Source organism: Moschus berezovskii, chromosome 23 (genome assembly GCF_049115385.1).
Source record: "Moschus berezovskii isolate FMDL1 chromosome 23, NW_MosBer_1.0, whole genome shotgun sequence".
Taxonomy (NCBI): Eukaryota; Metazoa; Chordata; class Mammalia; order Artiodactyla; family Moschidae; genus Moschus; species Moschus berezovskii.
The window spans coordinates 25112304-25133517 of record NC_142482.1 but is presented as its reverse complement, the minus strand read 5'-3'; the positions used below and the strand labels follow the sequence as shown (position 1 = coordinate 25133517).

Genomic DNA, 21214 nt, shown 5'->3' with positions numbered 1-21214 from the left:
AGAGGTGGGGTTGGGTTGGAGGGGCGCTCTCACCAGGACAGGTGAGACTGGAATGAGAGGGAGGAGTCATGCACGCCTTATCGACTGGTTTAGTTTCTGATGGACTCTCTACAGCCTCCCCAGTCCCTTTCTAATGGCCTTTCCCCAGTCTTACAGGAAGGTGTGTGAGACAGAAAGAGACAGAATCACGTGTTCTTGGCAGAAACAAGAGAAAATGAAAATTGGCTTATAAGGAAAATAGCAAGAGTAATCACTTCCTGACCCCAGTCATTAGGCACACACTCATTTAAATTCATACACCAGCACTAGTAAGAAACGTGAGGCCAGGCGACCACAGCCTCTGCGGGGACACAGGGCGCGCAGCGGACCCTGGCTGTGGCCTGGGCCTGGGGGCAGAGCGCACAGGGTCGGGAGCCGGTTCCAGCGCGCACCTAGCGGTGGCTGTGGGCCCGCCGCCGGCCCTGCGCGGGGCGGGGCCTGCTCGGGGGCGGGCCCTCTGCGGCCCCGCCCCAGGGGGAGCGCGCCAGGCCCGGGTTAAAGAGGCTCCCGGAGGCGGGCGCGGTGCACACTGCTGTGGCGCGCGGAGGAGTGGCGCACGTGGCTCCGGGAGCTCTGCCCCGGGTTGTGTCAGCTCCTTTCCCTCCCGCGATCCGGGGCCCTCCCACGGCCCCCTTGGTGTCCGCCCACCCCTGGCGCGCGTGAGAAGGGTCCGCACAGTTCCCCCGCGCTCACTGGACCAACTTGGAGCCGCAACTTTGTTGGTGGAGCCGCGGCGGGTTGAACGGAGCACTGCGCATGCGGAGCTCCAAATTCAAACAGCTGTTTCCAGGGGCTGGAGGGCGGGTGGGACTGGGAGCCGCCGGGGCTAGGGGAGGCTTTCTCCAGGAGGCGGCCTCTCGGGAGCCATGGTGGACCGGGGCCCTCTGCTCACCTCGGCCATCATCTTCTACCTGGCCATCGGGGCGGCGATCTTCGAGGTGCTAGAGGAGCCGCACTGGAAAGAGGCCAAGACAAACTACTATACCCAGAAAGTGCATCTGCTCAAGGAGTTCCCGTGCCTGGGCCAGGATGGTCTGGACAAGATCCTGCAGGTGAGCTGGAGGTTTAGGAGTGCTGAAGGGGAGCCCCTCGCAGCTTTGGGTGACCCTCACTCTCTGGGTGGTCCTGGGGGGTGATCGGTGAGGATGTCTCACGGTGAGCCTGACCACTGGAATCCGTCGTTCACCCATGGACACAGGAATCAACGCACGCGCGCGGAGACTCTTTGGAACCCAGTTTGTGCCGAGAGACAACTTAGGCTTGACCCGCGGGTGAACCAGGCCCCGAGGTGGCTCGGTGTGGGTGCGCGGGTAGCTCCGTGGTTGGAGGAGGCTGTGGGGCGGATAAGGGCGTTTATCTTCCCTTGGAGACGCTCCCAGAGTTCGGGGCACCCGCCGGGTGCCACCCCCTCGCGTCTCCACCTCCCTGCTCCCGGGCCAGTGCGGCACCCCGCCGGCTCTTTTTCGGCCTTTCTTCACCAGCCCGGGGGAATGGCGCGAGGCTTCCTCGCCCCTCGCAGGGCTCGGGATGGGGGGCGGTCGGGGCTCTGTCGGGCCTGACCGTCCCTCCGGGATGCGGGCTGGTGGCTGGAACGCTGGAGACTCGCGCAGGCTTCCGGGAAGGCTTATCTCGTGGAGACATCCCCGAAGGGCTTGGAGTTAACTTTGTGAAAGTAACTAGTGGAACAAAAGGACAGCACCCGGGGCGTCCCTTTTCGGGGGTGGGGGAAGGGAGGAGAGTTTGTGCAGAATGGGGTAGATTCTCCTCCGTATTGGGGTAGATTCATATGTACTATAGTTGACATTAATCTCACTGGGATAAATTGAGGGGCTTGTTTGGGGACCGAAGGCCTGTACCCCAGTTTCTCGAAGGTTGTTAACTTCAACCGTTCACCCTCCTTGGCCTACAGTGATGGCTGCCCTCCAGTGGAACCACCAGACCTGGGTAAGAGCTGGTGAAGGCTCTTGGTGTAAAAGAGGTCAGAAAGGAACTTTGATGAGGAACAATGTGTAATCTACTTTGCCTCCCCAATCCTCTGTGGCTGTGTAGTTGTCTCTCATTTTTCCCGCCTCAGTGTCCCTGTATGTAAAATGGGAACGAACCCGTCTTCATCTGTCTTTCCTGTTCTGATCTGTTGGAAGGTTGAAAACCTTAGAAAGCATGACAGTGTCTTGCCTGTGGATTCCCCTTTTTGTCCCCAAATCGATGGACTCCTAAATACCCCTGGCGAGCTTACAGGTGCCTGCTGGCAGCTGGTCAAATAGATTTGTCCTCTTAGGAGCCAGTGGAAGGTTTAGGTTAGAAGGTTGGGTGTTGGATTTTAGTGGAGCGTCTCCTGTCTGGGAGCAGTTTCCAGGGCTTGGGGCTGCTGGGCGATGAGTTTGGTGGGAGGATGCACTTCAGGAGGGAGCTGGGTGATGTCGCAGGAAAAAGCAGGAGATCTGGGTGGCTGCGCCTTCCTTGGGATGGGTGTCTGCTCTGTGTGTGCATGTTGGGAAGGGAGGGGGGTCACTTTATAATTTCCCTTGAGGAAACAATTCCTCTGGAGAAGAGTTGTTGTTTACTTTGCTCCAGGGCTTTGTTTAGAGGGGGAGGAAGGCAGGCGGGGATGATAAAGAATCGAGCTGCCCTCGAAGTGTTTCCCTCTTTGCTGCTCCTCCGCCACTGCAGGGGAAGGAAGGAAAGAATTCAAGGCTGAATGTGGGAAAATAAACTTCAAAACACGAGGAGGAGGGAAGCGGGGGTTGGTGGTCCGGGTGAGGCACCCGGGTGCAGCTGGTGGTTATAGCTTTGGAGGTTAGACAGCTTTCTTAAGGTGTTGGAGCAAGCAGGAAGCCTGACGTCCTTTTAAACCCTCCAGCAATTACCACCCCCCTATCCGCCCCCCAAATCCAGCAGGTAACTTTAGGAAAGAGATTTGGGCCTCAGGCTAGTTTAATTGGGACATGCCTATAGACAGGCCAGCCTCTCAAGCCATATCCAACATGGCGAGTCCCCTCCCTTCATTAAAAAAACCCCAGAAATGAGAATGGACCAGTGGCAGCCTTATGCCAGCATTGCTTTCCGTCCACAGAAACCTGCCTGGCATTGCTCTCTGATCTGGGACTTGGGGCACTGCTTCAGTTCTCAGGAAATTGGTTTAAGGAAAAATGAAAACTCAAAAATCTTCTTACCCATCTAGTTGCTCTGGCATTTTCCACCTGAATTCTGTGTTTTTATCAAATTCAGAATAATCACCTTTGTAATCCTAACAGAATCCCTGGTTAGGAATTCCTGGGGTGGGGGCCAACCCCCTGCCCCAAGGGCTGTTGGAAGGGAGGGGGTGGTGCAGCCTGGTTTGAGGTTTTTCTTAGAGTGGAAATTTTGTGTATTCTTTCAAAGAGAGAAAGGGAGTTAAGGCCCCTTCTTTAGATCTTTGGAAATAGTCCCTGAGTTGTCAGGTGCTTCCTCCCTCTGCATGCTGTGGTTGAACTGAGGTGGAGGAGGCTTACTTTCAAATACTCTGCGCCACACTAGCCCCAGGCCACGTGGTCGCCCTCCTTCCAGCCTTCGGAACCATCTTGAACCCTTACTCTCAAGCGTGCTCCTCCTGCTGCTGGGTGACCCGTTCCCCCAGCCTCTTCCTAAATTGCAGAGGCTCCCACAAGAGGAGTTGGCATTGGCTGAGCACCTGGCATGTTGGGCGTTGTGGGCGGCAATCAGCATTTTACGAGAGAAGTCCTAAGCTGGTTTTGCCATCTGGCTTGGCCATTTACCCATCAAACCATTTGACTTGGCCTCTCTTTCCTCATCTGCAAAGTGAGGTTTGAATAAAGTTTGAATCTGGCGAGGGTCGAATAAGTGGAAGCATCAGGCACTGGGTGTGTACAGGTGTAACTGAAAATACTGAGCCTCGCACTGCTGCACACACTGAGGACACAGTGACCAGGGCAACCTGCTCGGTGCTTTACCTGCCTTAGTCAGGTACTCTCTGTAGCACCCTGATGTGTTCAGATAAGGAAACTGAAGCTCAGGGGAACGACCAGGAGGGCACACACAGACTCGGCTAAGACCTGGACAGCTGCCACCAGAGCCTACTCCTTGTCCGTGCACCCTCGCTCGCCCCCTTAGGCATGTGGCACTGTTGGTCTGTCGGTGAGCTTAATAAATTGGTTCTGCCGGACTCTGGTCCGCTGGGAAATTCTATTTTCTATTTTCCCTCGAACAGGCATGGGCACGCAGGCGTCTCCTGTGTTGTGCCTGGCTGAGTCGGCACCTCCTCCCTTACAGCAGCCGTCCACCCCACCCCATTTCTCCTTGAGAAGCACAGAAAAACCAGAGGGTTGGGATGCCGGTCAGGAGTGAACCTTTCTCAACCTTCACCTCTGCAGCGATCCTAAACAGGAAGGTTTTCCAGGGCTGACTGTGTGCCAGGACTTTAAATAAGCACTTTACCTACGCTCTGATTTTAATCTAGTCTTCCCTTTGCAATCAAGATGAAGACTTGAAAAGATGATGTAATTTGCCCAGGTTCTTACAGTCCAGGGTCAGGTTTCAGACTGAAGTGGAATTGAAGTATATTGCAGAGTATATGGGAATTAGCCAACAAGTGTTTATTAAGCGCCTGCTGCGTGTGCGGCAGTGGGCAAAGCACTGGAAATGCAGGGATGAATTAGACACAGCCAGGCTCAGACTGGCCTGCTGCGGAGAAGGATGGAAAAATCCACCTTGACAAGACAGTGGGCCAGGGCCCCCAGGTCCAACCTGACTTTAGAGGGGGCTCTCAGGAGGAGATGCCCTCCAGCCAGAGTGGGATCTTGATCATTATATGGTTTTTTTTTATTGTTTGTTTTCTGGCAGCACCTTACCCCACAGCCTGGAGTAGGAAATGGCAACCCACTCTGGTATTCTTGCCTGGAAAATCCCATGGACAGGGAAGCCTGGTGGGCTGCAGCCTGTGGGGTCCCAAAGAGTGGGACCCAACTGAGTGACTGAGCACACCCCACAGCATGCAGGATGTTAGTTCCCCAGCCAGGGATCGAACCCGTTCCCCCTGCAGTGGAAGCACAGACTCCTAACCCCTGGACCATCAGGGAATTCCCAAGAGTGGGAGCTGGGAATTTATGAGGGTGTCAGGATGAGATGGGTAGACGGTATCATCGATGAACATGAACTTGGGCAAACTTCAGGAGATGGTGACGGACAGGGAGGCCTGGCGTGCTGCAGTCCAAGGGGTCACAGAGAGTCGGACACGACTGGGTGACTGAACACAGGCTTCATGATGTGGCTCTTGGGAATCCTTTGTTTCCTGGGGGTGCAGGGGTCACCCCAGGCCCTGCCTTCTGTTGGGGCACCCCATCCCTAACCAGGTTTTCTTAGACTGCTCACAGAGCTGACCCATTCCTGGAAGCCTTTTGGATCCCACCAACCTCCTTACCTGCCTTGTCCTTTTCCGAGGTTTTCTGTATGTGCCCAGCCTCTCTCCTTTTATTTTCTGGGTCCTTCACACTCCCCCACACATATTCTGGTCCATAGAGTAAGGCTGATTCCAACATTGAGGTTCTGATACCAATCCTCCTCCTAAAAGTTTGAAAAAATTTAACTACGAATCATGTAAAATTACATCTGACCGAATGCTCAGACTGGGCACATGACTTGAATTTGGTGGTGGGGGTTGTGGGGGGAACCTAGGGTTAACATGAAAGCCTCTTTTGTTTCAAGCCTTGCTGGAAATTGTAAAGAGCGCTGGTCCACTTAACTGCCTTTGTAAGTAAAGGGAGCACAATCGATCTTTTGATTATCCAGGATCACAGAAGCCTCTGGGTCATTCTTTCGAAACAACTCTCACCGTCTAGGAGTACAGAAGTGGGAAGTGGAGAGGTTGGGTTTTTTTGAGAGGAAACATAAGAGGTTCCTTCCTAAAGGCTCGTTTTCTTATTTTTGTTCAGCTCAATGTCGAGGGCAGCCAAAACAAAACAAAAAAAATTCTCAGATTGATAAATCTGCTTTCGTTAACTACTCTGGTTAGAATTTTAACAGTTAAGGTGAATTTTTATTGAGTCGTTTTGAGAGTTTTACTAGAGCCCTTAGGATGACTACAGATGGCATAGTAATAGAGGCTTATTGAAGGCAGAGATTAGCAAGTGTTGAAAGGTTTTCGTGGGGGTGGGGGAGTCCTACAGGAGGGGGGCACAAGGGAGGTGATGACTGCGGCTTCTAAGTGTTTTCCTGGGGTTTTGCCCTATTTATAGTCTGGCGTTTAAAAGAAACACAGTCCTCCGGTTTTGGAGGCTGTGCTTGGCTGGCTCTGACCTCAGGGCGAGAGCTTTCATCTTGAACTTGGTTGTTTGCTGTTAGATTGGCCTCAGCCTTTGAACTCCATGTGTGTGGTGAGGGGGCGGGGGAAGCAGGGGACAGGGAAGTACAAGGCTTTGGGGAACAGGGAAGCCAGGCTCCTGAGACGGAACCCCAGGGAGAGTCTTTGTACAAATTGAGATGCTAGAGCTGACTGAGTAGTATCATGAGAACGGAGTGGCCTCTGTCACTGGGGTGATAGAGAGAGGCCCGGTGAGGTAGGTGATCATAGGAGAGCATGAAATAGCTTGTGAACACCTCCAGATGTTCCTTCGGGGGAGTGGAGAAGATAGAGGTGAATCCCTCTGGAGACTTTTGCTGAGAGTCCCTCCAGACCCCTGGAATAAGCGGAGGAGCCCTGATCTCCTCGTTCTCCCCGGGGATGCGTTGACATGGATAAGAAGCCCTCGGCAGGCCTCTTTGTCAACGTGCCACTTGGCTTATCGGTGTGGGCCCCTTACTGTTGCTGAAAGTCACCATCCAAGCTGTGTGTCTGTTGGTGACGGGCGGCCACTGAACGCATGGCATTATATCACCTTCACAGGTTGCTTATAGGAAACAGTGCTTGACACACAGCAAGGCTCATTAAGTGTTAGCTGCCGCTGCCGCTGCCACTGAGCTCCTAAATGCCACTTCTACGTGATGCCCCTTCCATACCCCAGTGTAGAGGGCACAGAGTCAGATCTTCCTAGAGCAGAAGAAAGGGCAACTGACTTTCTTTTTTTTTAATTATAGTGAAAAGCACACACCAAAGTATACCCTTTTCACCTTTTTTGAGTGCTATTCAATAGTGTTACATGTGTTCACGTTACTGTGAAACAGATCTCCAAAATTTTTTCATCTGGCAAAACTGAAACTCTAGACCTGTTAAACAGCTGTCCTTTCCCCCGCCCCCTCCCCAGGGCTGAGTGACTACCATTTCACTTTCTGTAAATTTGGCTACTCTAGATACCTTAATGGCAAGCCACTCCAGTACTCTTGCCTAGAAAATCCCATGGATGGAGGAGCCTGGTAGGCTGCAGTCCGTGGGGTCGCTAAGGGTCGGACACGACTGAGCGACTTCACTTTCACACATTGGAGAAGGAAATGGCAACCCACTCCAGTGTTCTTGCCTGGAGAATCCCAGGGAAGGGGGAGCCTGGTGGGCTTCCGTCTATGGGGTCGCACAGAGTCGGACACGACTGAAGTGACTTAGCAGATACCTTACAAGTGGAATTGTATGGTGTTTGTATTTTGGTGTAAAATGGTGCAACCACTATGGGAGACGGTATAGAGATTCCTCAAAAAATTAAAAATAGACTCTCAGGTGTGTGTGTTCCTTGCTCAGTCGTGTCTATTTCTTTGCGACTCAATGGACTGTAGCTTGCCAGGCTCCCCCAGGCAAGAATACTGGAGTGGGTTGCCATGACTTCTTCCAGGGGATTTCCAGACCCAGGGATCGAACCTGGGTCTCCTGCATTGCAGGCAAATTCTTTACCGTCTGAGCCACAAGGGAAGACCGCATGACCCAGCAATTCCACTTTTGGGTGAACCACCTTTGTATTTATTTTTTTATTTGAAGATTTTTTTTGGGGGGGGGGATGTGGACCATTCGTCTTTATTGAATTTGTTCCAATATTGCTTCTGTTTTGTTTTGGGTTTGTTTTTTTTTTTTTTTTTCGGCTAGGAGGCCTGTAGGATCTTAGCCTGCCAACTAGGGATTGAACTCGCTCTCCCTGCATTGGAAAGCGAAGTCTTAACCACTGGATGACCAGGGAAGTCCCTCCGCCACCCTTGTAAAAAAGCTAGAGAGAGGGTAGGATGGAGGATCCATTTTCATGGTAGCCCTCCTCCGGGAGGTGTGAAACTGCCTGATTCTGGGCTGCAACCACGGGACAGAGGGGTGAGGGTCAGATGACCAGGCTCTCTGGGTTGAACCCAAGAATGTGAACTCACCAAATTTTTGCAATTTTCCAGTAAGGGAGTAAACAGCATTTCAGAAAGATTCCTCTTCCTTCAACAGCTGTTTGCAACTTAAAAGAAGTGGAGCATTCTATTCTAAACTAACGCTTCTGCGGGCTGGTCCTTTTACCCCCTCGGTGTTCTGATAAAGATGTCTCCTTCCTCTCTCCTGATGTGATGGAGTGTGGTTTTTTCCACCGAAGCCCACAGAGCTCACAGCCCCGTAAAAGAGCCCACCCACACTCCCTTACACCCAGCTTGCAGTTAAGGTCCCTCTGTCTCCCTTCCTTGTGGGTCCAGGTCTGGGTCCCCTCCATTGATGACATTCCCAGATGACGCCTTAGTTGCCTCTTTCAGGAATCATGGCGGGGGTGGGGGGGTATGTTCTAGCTCTGTATAGCTGCCTGAGGTGTCTCACCTTTTTGTGAGCAATTCATCTGACACCCCAAACCTCAGAGACCTGGGCAGAGTTGGGGGATCACAGGAGGGCCCCTGCCTGCCCGCTGTCACTTTGGTGTGACAGAAACCTCACTTCAAAGCCTCAGAAACCAGATGGGGGCTTGGCCCTCTGGAGCTCAGTCTAGCTGGGGAGAGAAACAGGGCCGGGGTGGTGAAATGAGGGGAAATATAGTACTGGTGCCAAGTGATGGGTTGCAGATGGTGAGGCTGGAGAGATGGACAAGAGTCAGGGGGCCTCGGAGGATTCAGTTCCTGTTTCCTGAGGGCTGCCTATAGAGCCCTGTGGCCTGTGGTGGGGAGTGGTCTGGCTCTGAGCAAAACATTGCGCCTGCCCTCAGGGAGCCCCTACTCTAAAGAAAGACAGGTAAAGAGCTTGTTACCTGAGTGGTGTTCATAGGTGCAGCTGGAGGTTCCAGGCGTGTCCCGTTGAGAGGTGAATTTCTGCTCTTGAACTTAAAGTGGAGCGGGGAGTATTGGGGTGGGCACAAGCGATGAGTGGAGTGGGTTGCAGCCCCTGTGAACTTTCTACCGTATACCTCCCAGGTGCCAGGCTGGTTCTTACCTGATCTCATTGAACCTGTCCTGTGGGTTAGGTGTTATTGCTCTGCTGACGCCCAGGGCGGCATGATTAGCTAGAGGCTGAGAGTCACCCTGCCTTGCTGATTTCAGAGCCTTGGATCTGAAGGGAGGTAGAGTCAGGAGGTGGAAGTGATGGGAGTGAGCGGGCACTGGGGCCTGGGGTGGGGGTGATTCCACCTAACAGTTACTGAGCAGTTTCACCAATGGTGGTGGGAATGGTTTGTGTTCTTCATCTCATAGTCCAGGGGCAACTCTCTGCTGAAGGGTTAGCAAACCTACCTTAGGGCAGGAGCAACAGAGTGACTCCTACAGCTTCACTGTTTTGCCCGAGGCTGCACAGCTAGGAGGCGGAAGAATGTGGATTTGAACCCAGAGCCCACACTATGAAACATATAAAAACAAGGAGCAAAGGCCTGGAAGTGGGAAAGCACAGGGTGTGTGTGGTGGCTGCAGAGCCCTAGGGAGGTTCTGTGTGATTTGCTGAATACTTAGCCATGTGACTTTGAGCAAGTTAGTCTCCTAATCTGTGAAATGGGACTATAGTATAGCATTGCCCTCATTCCTGCAGAATCCATGTCGACCAGCCCAAGCAACTGGTGATTTCCTCTGTTAGCTGCTGCTCTTGTTACCAAAAGCTCGGCCTCTCTGTACACCAGTCCTGAATCAAATCCCAGAGACAGTTTTGGCTGAAGTAGAAAAGGATAGCTTTATTGTGTTTTGCCAGGCAAAGGGAAACACGGAGCTTCTGCCTCAAAAAAAAATAGATGTCTCTCGAAAAAATAGGTGTCTCATCAAAGAACTTGATGAGGGTTTAGAATAGTGATTCGAAAGTTGGGTCTCTTTGATGGGATTAGGGTGTGCAGAGTTTCAGGTGGTCACTTTCTAATGTTGATAAGTTTCTCTGGTCCCTTTAATCTTGCCTAAGGTGGTTTCTTGGCTACTCCTTCCATGATTAGCTGCCCTTTGGAAGTCGGGGAAGGCCATGGAGGCTGGAGTTTTGCCTATAAGAAATGGGGAACAGAAAGGCGTCCAAGCCTGGGAACCCCACAGGGCCGCACTTGCTTTCACTCTGGCACTGCCATCTCTGGGCTAGGGGCTGTTCCCGATGCCTACTTCAGGCCTCTCCATGTATTGAGTTCCCAATCTGGAGATGAAGACATGGATGATAAAGCCCACCAGAACTCCTGGTGGAGTCACCCACCATTTTGCATTTCCTGCAGACTCACCCACCTCCCAGGAGATAAGGAAAGTGTATCGCCTCTTGCCTTCCAGCAGAGCCCTGCCTCCTCCTCTGGAGAAAGGGGATGAGTCCTGGCTTATCCCAGGCCTGGGTTAAACCTCTTCCCTTCCGGAAGATCCTGGGTGCATATGATCTCACGGGTGACATCCCTGGAGGGTTGGTCACACCGGATGTGGGGTCTAAGTTGTACCCTCCTTGGGGTCAGACACCACCCACCTCCCCTCCCCATGGGTCCTTGATAGCCAGGTCCCATTGACTGGCTTTGAAGTGTGCATTCTGTTTTTCCCCTCCTCTCTCTAAATATTTGGGTTTCCTGCTGAAATATTTAGGCAGGATTGTGTACTTCTGGCTGTTGTCACCTCCCATGGCACTCTGTAATCAAGCTGCTAGCTGGCCCCTCCCATTAGGGAGAGGCTTGCCCCCAAGCTCTGTGAGAAGTGGGGGGTATGGGGGTGACCTGGGGGCAGGGTCAGCCTGGCTCTTCCTGTAGCCTAGTGGCTGGTCCTGTGGGTTGCCTGGGTTCTGGTAGACCACAGCAGCTGGCGAGGACTCAGTGGAGTCCCTTCCTTTGCATGTGTGCCCAGTGCTTGGGACCAGAACTGGGGCTGGGAAACCCTTGTCTGAACCGCTGTGAAGGGAATAGCTGGTTCTAACTCAAGTTCTGATTCTCCCTGCAGTACTGGTTTGTGCTGTGTGACCCTGGTCAGATTTCACCTCTCTGGACTCTACTTCCCTGGAGTGTGTGTGTTTGTTCGTCGCTTAGTTGTGTCCAACTCTTTGCGACCCCATGGACTATAGCCTGCCGGGCTCCTCTGTCCATGGGAATTCTCCAGACAAGAATACTGGGGTGGGTGGCCATTTTCCTTCTCCAGGGGATCTTACTGATCCAGGGATTGAACCTGGGTCTCCTGCATTTGCAGGCAGATTCTTTACTATCTGAGCTATAGGGAAGTCCCACTTCCTTGGAGTAAGTTCATCTATTCATTCAAGAAGGCTTCAGTTCAGTTCAGTTCAGTTCAGTCGCTCAGTTGTGTCCGACTCGGCCTCTTAAATTAGGCCGAGCTAGACTGCACACTTCCCTGGTGGCTCAGACAGTATGGAATCTGCCTGCAATGATGGAGACCCGGGTTTGATCCCCATGAAGTCACAATGAGTCGGACACAGATGAGTGACTAACACACACCTAACCAGCATAGACCACAGGAGCCCCATGAGGGCAGGAGCCCCATGAGGGTAGGGCCTGCACCCTGGAATAGGAGCCTCCCTACCCAGGTTCTCGCCCAGTAAGTGACTTGCTTGGAATCTGTCTGTGGGACCCCTGGGTGCCCAAGCAGTGTACTTGGCTCTGGTGGAGAGGCAGAGAGCTGTGTGGGCCTTTGGGTTGGAAGTCTAGTCACAAGGGACCCAACCTCCTACAAACTCAATGGCCATGAGTTTGAGCAAACTCTGGCAGATAGTGAAGGACAGGGAAGCCTGGCGTGCTTCAAGTGCATGGGATCGCAAAGAGTTGGACACAACTTAGCCATTGAACAACAAGCCTCCTGCAAGGTCAAGGTGGTTACCTGGGTAAACCGAGCCAGGATAGGCTCTGGCCCCAGCGAGAAGAAGGGAGGCGGCTTTATCAAAATAAAGCTGCATGAGGTGGGGCCAAGTTGCCTGGTGGTCAAACATAGGCTTTCAAGTCACACAGCCTTCAAAAGCTGGACCCTGAGCCTCTGGCTTCATCAGAAAGTGATGGTTCCCATCTCGCTGGGCACAGAGGCCACCCAAGGACACATGTGGAAGGTGCACTCCGATCTTTTCCCCTTTGAGGGACTTTACAAGACGAACAGCTCTGCCTCTCTGGGTCTGTTTATCTCCAGGAGTCCCCTTATTCCTTTCCCCTGGGATTAGTAAGACCCATCGTAGTGAGCAGGCCGAGCAGGCCTGTCCTCCCCACGGGAGGTGATTTCTGCTTTCAAGGAACTTGAGACAGAGCGGAGACCCAGTCCTTCCTCCGTGCAGATGTTTGCCCAGCGTATATGCGAGCCTGGTGGAAACCTGCTGCAAAGAGGATGAGCAGGTCCTCCCGCCTGTCGGGGAATGTCCCCAGACCACGTGCCATGGAAACCACAGGGGCATGTGGACGTGCAAGGGGGTGGGGGGAGAAGCAGGGAGGAAGGAGGAAGGCAGGGCTGTTCCTAGCCCTTTGGCATGACTGCAGCCTGCCCTGGGCCTTTTTCACCCCATGGCCCACCCCTCTGGGCTGAGCTGACTAGGATGTCGGCCCCAGGGGATGGAGCAGGACTGTTGCACAGTGTTGCCTGCAGCACCTGGGTAACCTCTAGGGTTTGCACACACACACACACCCCGCCCCTGCCCCGCCGGATTCCCACCCTTGGCCTTACTACAGGCTTCTCCACAACCACTCATCTGAGGAGCCTTCCTCTGACCTCTCTGAGGTCTGACTGGGAAATGTCATCCCATTTGCTTGATGGGAAAACTGAGGCCTGGTGAGAAGCATTTATTCATTTATTTATTTTGGCTCTGGTGGTTTTCTTTGCCGCATGTGGGCTTTCTGTAGTTGTGGTGAGTGGGGTCTCCTCTTCATTGCAGTGCCCGGGTTTCTCATTGCAGTGGCTTCTCGTTGTGCAGCTCAGGTTCTAGGTGCACAAGCTTCAGTAATTGCAGCGTGTGGGCTCAGTAGGTCTGGTGCACGGGCTTAATTGCTCCACGGCATGTGGGATCTTCCCTGACCGGGGATCGAACCTGTGTCCCCTGCATTGCAAGGCACATTCTTAACCACTGGACCACCAGGGAAGCCCTGAACAGCCTTTAAATAAAAAATCTTCATGTGTGTTGGGTTGCAGAGCCTTTATTTCACTTACACTAGGAGATCCAACCAGTCCATTATAAAGCAGATCAGTCCTGGGTGTTCATTGGAGGGACTGATGCTAAAGCTGAAACTCCAAAACCTTGGCCACCTCATGCGACGAGTTGACTCACTGGAAAAGACTCTGATGCTGGGAGGGATTGGGGGCGGGAGGAGATGGGGATGACAGAGAATGAGATGGCTGGATGGCATCACCGACTCAATCGAGGTGAGTTTGAGTGAACTCCGGGAGTTGGTGATGGACAGGGAGGCCTGGCGTGCTGTGATTCATGGGGTTGCAAAGAGTCGGACACGACTGAGCGACTGAACTGAACTGAACTGAACCTGGCCTGATTTCCTAACCTGCCCCACCCCAGCACACCCTTTCCTGGAGCGCCAGTTTCCCTACCCACTAGTGAGTTTTTCTGGAATAAGAGGCAGAGGTTGAAATTGTGGTCAACCCCCTCACCGCACAGGGTTTGGGGGGCCATCCAGAGCCTGGGGCAGAAATGACCTGATACCTCGCTGGTCCTTCACGGGACCCTGCTCCCCAAGTGTTTGAGCCTAAGGAGGTGTTGTTGGCTGGTTTCTTGGAGACTGGCGGGGATTGGGGAGGAGGAGGGTCAGGCTCTGGGCGCTCCTCCTGGCAGAAGTCATAAAATATGAAGCTGTAGGGAGCTTCAGTTCAGTTCAGTTCAGTCGCTCAGTCGTGTCCGACTCTCCGCGACCCCATGAATCACAGCACGCCAGGCCTCCCTGTCCATCACCAACTCCCGGAGTTCACTCAAACTCATGTCCACAGAGTCGGTGATGCCATCCAGCCATCTCATTCTCTGTCGTCCCCTTCTTCTCCCGCCCCCAACCTTTCCCAGCATCAGAGTCTTTTCCAGTGAGTCAACCCGTCGCATGAGGTGGCCGAAGTATTGCAGTTTCAGCTGCAGCATCAGTCCCTCCAATGAACACCCAGGATCGATCTCCCTTAGAATGGACTGGTTGGATCTCCTTGCAGTACAAGGGACTCTCAAGAGTCTTCTCCAACACCACAGTTCAAAAGCATCAATTCTTCGGCGATCAGCCTTCTTCACAGTCCAACTCTCACATCCATACATGACCACGGGAAAAACCATAGCCTTGACTAGACGGACCTTTGTTGGCAAAGTAATGTCTCTGCTTTTTAATATATTATCAAGCTTAGTGGTTATCTAACTAGCCTCCCTTTACAGTCCTGGAGCCAAGGCCTTGGGAGGTTATGTAACTTTTCCAAGGTTGCTGTGCTCTCCAGGGTGGGGCAGGTACAATAAAGGAGGAGGTATTGCTAAGTGGGGCAGTTGGGGAAGGCTTCTTGGAGGCAGTGGCCTCAGAAGTGGGAGGTGGTCACTGCTGCAGCAGTCAGGGATTCTGATAGAGTTGCATCAGGACCACCGACTCAGAAAACCTGTCATGGTTTCCCCCGCAGACTGAGACCACACAGCGGGAGCAGAGTCCAGAGCACAGGGGCTGCTGCAGAGACCTAGGCTCTGAGTCTGATCCTTGCCAAGAGTCAGGGTCCTTGAAGCGCCCCAAAAGATCTGGACTCTGTTCCCCATGGGGTCTTGCCTCTGCCTGGATCCCTACCCTTGATCCCTGCTGCAGACTGGAGGCCGTGCCCCTATGGTGAGGGGGCTGTCTAAAACCCTACACGCTCACAGCACGTCTCAACCTTTACCAGGAACTCAGGTCTGTGTCCACTGATAAGGTAAAGTCACCTTGCAGGTGGTAGCAGAGAGAGGTGTTCCAGCCGTCACTCGACAGCAGGGACCGCAGCTGGCACCTGGTGAAGGAAGGGCAGGTGGGAGCCGCCCCACACCGCAGGGACTCCCGACAGGGGGACCACAGGCGTTGTGCAAATTCATGTGCGGATAAGACAAGAGGCAGAGGATTAAATAAGTCATTCTGGGTCACGCAAAAGCTAGTTACTCAGCCTGAACCCAAGCCTCTGGGTTCAGAGTCCTTCAGAGTTGCCCTGTTTAGACTCCGTGGTGTCCTAAATCAGGGCCTTTTTTACCAGCTGTGCTGGGCCACCAGCCCCTCCTAGAGACTGGCTTTCTCCTTGGACCCTGTTGGCTCTAGCCCTGCCCCCTCCACCCCAAAGCACACCAGGCTTGCTCATTGGCCCTTTGCTGAGCACCGCTCTCTTCAGCGTTTGTAGGTCCTGACATCGCTGTTTCCTGACCTGGTTTAGGTTTGTTCACCATTTGCAGTGTGAAAGGTTTGAAAGCAGAAGAAACCTGGGTTAGGTAAGTAGGTGCCACAGTTCAGGGCAGGTGCCGTCAGCTCCATCCCTGCCCCCTAGCCCGCTCCCCTGGCATCCTTGTGGACCTGTCAGGCCCTGACCCTTCACTGCAGGATTTGTGGTTCAGGGCACCCAGAGTCCAAGCTCTCAAGAAAAAAAAAATCAAAGACCTGGAAGGGGGAGGTACAGCTTTCCTCTTGGCCATGGGGTTCCTGTCTGAATCTCCCCAGCAGCTACAGCCACACTTGTGACACGTCCCCCACTTGGCTTCCCCAGGGCTAACCCCTTGTGGGACTGTGGTCTCCCCCTGGGGAGGGGACAGCTCTCTTGCCTTTCCCGCCACCCACTCAGATCTGCCTGCATGACTGGGGTCAGGCTGGCTACTTTGGGGCAAGCACAGGACCCCCGGGGGCGGGTGAGCCCTTCGTGGACGCAAGTGTTGGTTTTGGCTTGGGTGCCCCTTGTGTCTGATTCAAAGTTCTTGTTCCCGCCATGCCTCTGGGTGCAGGACAGCACCTGTTCAGACTCCGGAGGAGAGAGAATGGCAGCCCCAAGCCCTCCCCATAGCTCCTGTTCAAATAAAACTCTCTCGCCTGCCTCCCGGGTCGAGGAATGCATCCTGACAGTGTTAGCTTTGGATGTGTGCCCTGCACCCACCCCCCCACCCCACCCCCCAGCATCCCGCCCCCTTTGGAGCAGCGGGTGGAAGGGCTGCCTCTGGCCGAGGGAGAGTGCTGAGTGGGCTGAGCTCGCTGGTGCAGTAATGTCTTGTCAGCACCCCCCGGGGAGCAGGAAAAGGGAGGGTGTCCTGGTTATCAGCTTTTCAACACCCTACCTCCCCCAGCCCCCAGGGACGCGAAGACAGAGCCGGCTCCTGGGCCTGGCTGAGCAGACTTGCTGTGTGACTAGGCAGGGTCCCCGCCTCTCTCTGAGCCAAAGAACTTCTTCACTAAGGCCGATTAGAGTCTCACTGAGTGCCAGCACTTTGCCCAGTGCTGGTTCAAGGTTTGTGGGAATTATGAGCCATATTTAGACATTAGCCTTGCCTTTGAGGTTGGGCCAGGCCTGGTGGCTCAGTTGGTAGAATCTGCTTGCAATGCGGTAGACTCAGGTTCAATCCCTGGGTCAGGAGGATCCCCTGGAGAAGGAAATGGCAACCCACTCCAATATTCTCGTCCCATGGACAGAGAAGTCTGGTGGGCTACAGTCCATGGGGTCGCAAGAGTCCGACGTGACCTACCTACCTACCTACCTGAGGCCCTGCGATGCATGTGAAGGGTTGTACAGGTGCAGCAGGCTGTAGGGGCCTCTTGTGCTCCAGGGTAGAAATGTTGCTGTAGGTGGGTGTTGGGGAAGATGCCCGGGAGGGCTCCCCTGACTGTGAGGGTTGCCTTCTATTGGGTCCCTCGTTTTCTGAGCACCCCCTTGCCCCTACATTAGAGCACATTGCTCTGGGGGTGTGCCTTGTCTGCACCCCTCCCCCCCCATCAGGCCCTCGACTGTGCCCCACTGGATCTGAAAGCTCTCGCTGTGTGAGAGGGTAATGATTAATGGACATCCGAGCAACGATGCCATATCTCCCGCTCCTTTGGCCTCTGTCCCGCAGTCCCCACATCCCAAAGGTGGGACCATCAGAGCCCAGCTCCGATCTGGAAAACTCCTGTCCTTCCAGTGGGGGTTGTGCCTGGCCAGATTCTACCCCGACCCCGCAGGAACTCTGGGACAGCCGCCCACCGCCACCCGACCCTGCTGCCTGCACAGCGCACCTGAGCGGGGACACTCTGTCCTCTGTTGGGATAGGTCCATAGGTTGCCTGGAGACGTGCGTCAGTGCCCCCTCCCCCACGCCCTGCCCCCTCCGCACGCCGGGTGCGCGTGTCTGGACCCAGAGCTGGCTCCCCAGGCCCACGCCAGGGCAACTTCCACGTCGGGGGCGGGGGAGGTGGGCACTTTTGGGTCCTGCTCTAGACAGTGCCCGCCTGCACCAAGCCAGGGGTTCAGAGTTCACAGGTTTCAGTGGACGGGCACGCCCGCTCTTTTGGGAATGCCCCAGAGCCTAGAGCTGCCTGATCCCCTGTCTCTTCTACTTGCTCTGTGTTGGAGCCATTGTGTACGAGCCTGAAAATTTTCCCTTCCCGAAGCTGGTTTCCATCCGTGCACACACTCTCCACTCCCCCACCCCCCCAGCACCCCGCCACGCTTCCCTGCCCCACCCCATGCTCTGCTTGTAGTTGGATCACTGCTTATTAAGTGACCCGGTGGCCTCTGACCTGGGGAGTGGGAGACCCTCAGACAGACCAGCAGGGGCACCTGCTGGGGCCCTGGAATGGGGGATGGTTTCCCAGGGCTTCAATTTGGTGTTCTCAGTGGGGCAGCGCTATGAGCCAGGCTGGAAGTGAGACAGAAACAAGACGGGGGTGAGGGCAGCCCAGACTCCAGGTTCTGAGTTGGTGCAGAGTTGAATCACTTAAACGCGATGTGAAAACAGAAGGCAGGCAGTGCTGAATTGGAGGCAGCTTTATTGATGCCTTTTCTTTCTCTGCCTCCCTAATTTTCTGAAATGCTGTTGTATTCCAATTGTACTGTGAGAAATTGAATTTTCTGAAAGAGTAAGGTGCACGCACATAGCATCAGTCATTTCTGCCCTGGCTATTTTTAATGCATGAGGTACACCAAGCACAAATAAACAAGGGTTTAACGCGGCGCACACTCTGAAAACTAGTATCACTTCTGAAATTGCTAAACAATGTGTGATTGTTTTTCAGTTTAACTGCCAGAGGGCTGACTTCCTGGGCAGCAGGGCCATTGAACCCTTTGAAGCGAAGGGTCTCAAAGACTGGGGAAACCAGGCGGGCTTTCAGTGTGCAGACCAAGAAGTCTGAGATTGAACACGATCTGGTAGTCACCAAGAAGAGAGTGTGGTTCCCTGGGAAAAGCCTTGCAGAGCTGGGGGAGTCCCGTTGGGATCAGTGTCTCCTCCAAGGAAAGGGGTGCTCCGGAGACCAAGGCCTCAGTGTGTATTCAGCTCCTACAATTCCCACTGGGGCCCAGGAAGACTTCGCTTCCTTGCCTTTTGGGATGGACTGCCCCCCCGCCAAAAAAAAAAAAGAACGCAGGCAAAGGAAAGATTTGGGACAGCCCACGACCCTGCATGTCATTCAGAGTCAAGAGTACGCTGCAGACCATGGCCCAAGGTTTGGGGAGCCCTGGGCGTCCGGGGGAAGGCAGGCCCTCCCTGCCTAGGTAGGATGTGTTGTGTCTGACTGCATCAGTGTGGCAATTACCACTCACAGGCCACGAATTGGTTTTAACATGATGTTACTAACTATTGTAGCTGTTTAGTTTTTCATTAAAATTAATAAAAATTAGGGACTTCCCTTGAAGCTAAGACAGGGTCGGGTGTGGGTTCCATCCCTGGTCAGGGAGCTAAGATTCCACATGCCACACAGCATGGCCCCAAAATTTTTAAAAAAATAGAATTAATAAAATTTGAACTTAGTTCCTCTGTCACACTGCCCACAATCCTAGGGCTCAGTAGCCACAGGGTTCCCTCAGCACGGAGAGTCTGCTAGTGGAATCTGCTGAGGTTCCTAAGGGCACATTGGCTTCTCTTGGTATCTCCTACTCTGGCGTGGATGCGGGCAGAGTTGGCTGGCAGCCTTGCACTGGGGAGGGTGACGTGCCAAGAACCCACAGATGGAGCAGGTTGCCCCGTCCCCCACAGCAGGACACTTGCAAGCTCCTAGGAGGTGACTTTCCCCCAGACTGGTTGACGGAAAGCGTGGGTTTGCCAGGGTCTGTTGACTGTCCTGCCCACTCCGTCCCTCCAGACTCAGATGAGTGTGTATTTGGCAGGGACTGTCCCAGCCTCGCCTTGGCTTGTCTGCTGCTTCCTCCTGCTGTCTTCCATGTCGTGTAACGCCTCCCATCTGCCTGCCTGTCCTTGGATGCGAGGTCCGACTGGGAAGGGCTTGTGTCTTGTTCGTCTCTTCTTTTGTGCTCAGCAAGGACTTAAGGAGTCAAGCGACCTGAGCTGCGTAGTGTGAGGAAAGATTGCCTGGGACTCTGGTCGCATCCTTCCTGGGGTTAGCTTAGGTTGGGTGGTTGGTTCTGTATGGGCTTTGGGGACTGGTGTCTGGCCAGCTGTGGCATGTGTACTGGGCATGTAGGAAGGACAGGGAAGTCTGGCGTGCTGTAGTCTGTAGGGTCGAGAAGGGTCGGATGTGACTTGGTGACTGAACCACATCGTGGGGACGGGAACAACTCCAGAAAGGGGAACGGCTCAGGGCCTCCGGGTGGGAGAAAGGGTGAAAGGAGCCCCATTCCATCTGGTCCTCAGGTCACCCTGCTGTTTCTCGGAGGTGACCATGGGGCAGAGGGCAGGCCGTGTTCTGGAAGCTCACTGCTAGGTCTCTAGTTTAGACCTAAGCGGCCCAGATGAGACTGCCATCTTCAGCAGACCTGGGGGTAAATGGACCTCCCTGAACAGACCTGAGAAGTGGCCACGCCAGCTGCCACTCAAAGTATTTCATGAGAAACTCGGTTCTTCAGGGTGGCAGGATGTAGCCACTTGAGGAGCAGGTCCTGCTTCCCCGCTGACCCTTGCGTGACTTGGAAATCTGCTGGCATTTGCTTTCCTGTCTTTGAGCCTCCCCTGGCCACACACAATGCCTTGGGAGGCCAGGAGAAAGCCTTACCACCAACAGCAGCAGGCATTTAGAAACTAGGAGTTCCAAGTCAGGAGCATCTTCAGCTTTACTGGGGCACCTGCTTCATGCTCATCACGTTCATGTCTATTGAGCCTTTCGACCCATAACCCTGTGAATTGATGCGGGGAGTGGAGAGGGGGAAAGTGAAGTCTCTCAGTCGTGTCCGACTCTTTGCGACCCTGTAGAGTGTAGCCTACCGGGCTTCTCCATCCATGGGATTCTCCAGGCAAGAGTACTAGAGTGGTTGCCATTTCCTACTCCAGGGATCTTCCCAACCCAGGGATCGAACCCAGGTCTTCCGCATTGGAGGCAGACGCTTTAACCTCTGAGCCACCAGGGGAGAGGGGGAAGGGCAGCACTATTTCCATTGAAACTGAAGTCATGATGAGGAGGGCCGGGAAACAGCTGATATTGTGCAGGCCTGGGTGTCAAAAGTTCCTGCACGATCCTAGGAAGGTTAAGGGCTGCCAGGGTCTGGATGGATGTTAGTGGGGTTAAGCAGGCTTGGAAAATGCCCTTGCTTAAAATCGCAGCCCTGGTGAAGGAGAACGAGAGAATGTGTGGCCTGGTCTTCGTTCTTCCTGCCTCCCGGTGTCTCACTATGGGGCTGTCTCAGAGTCTGGGCTCTGCCACTGCACCACTGGGGGAGTTTCCATTTCCTGTGGCCTCGCCTGTCCCTGGTTCTGGGCCCCGGGTCAGAGGACGGGAGGTTTTCCTAACCCCCACCGCAACCCCTCACCTCAGCTCAGCCTCTAGAGGTGTGAAGAGGGTTGGCTGTACTTTTCCATACCT

General features: G+C 54.0%; 1 protein-coding gene across 1 annotated transcript in view; it reads left to right on the top strand.

Annotated features, from left to right (window-relative positions):
- Nucleotides 1-552: 552 nt before the first annotated feature.
- KCNK5 (potassium two pore domain channel subfamily K member 5) overlaps nt 553-21214 on the top strand; it is a 42101-nt gene continuing 21439 nt past the window's right edge. The window contains exon 1 of the mRNA XM_055406838.2: nt 553-1091. Coding sequence (XP_055262813.2) covers nt 906-1091 — 186 coding nt within the window. The 5' untranslated portion in view covers nt 553-905. The remainder of the gene's footprint in view (nt 1092-21214) is intronic.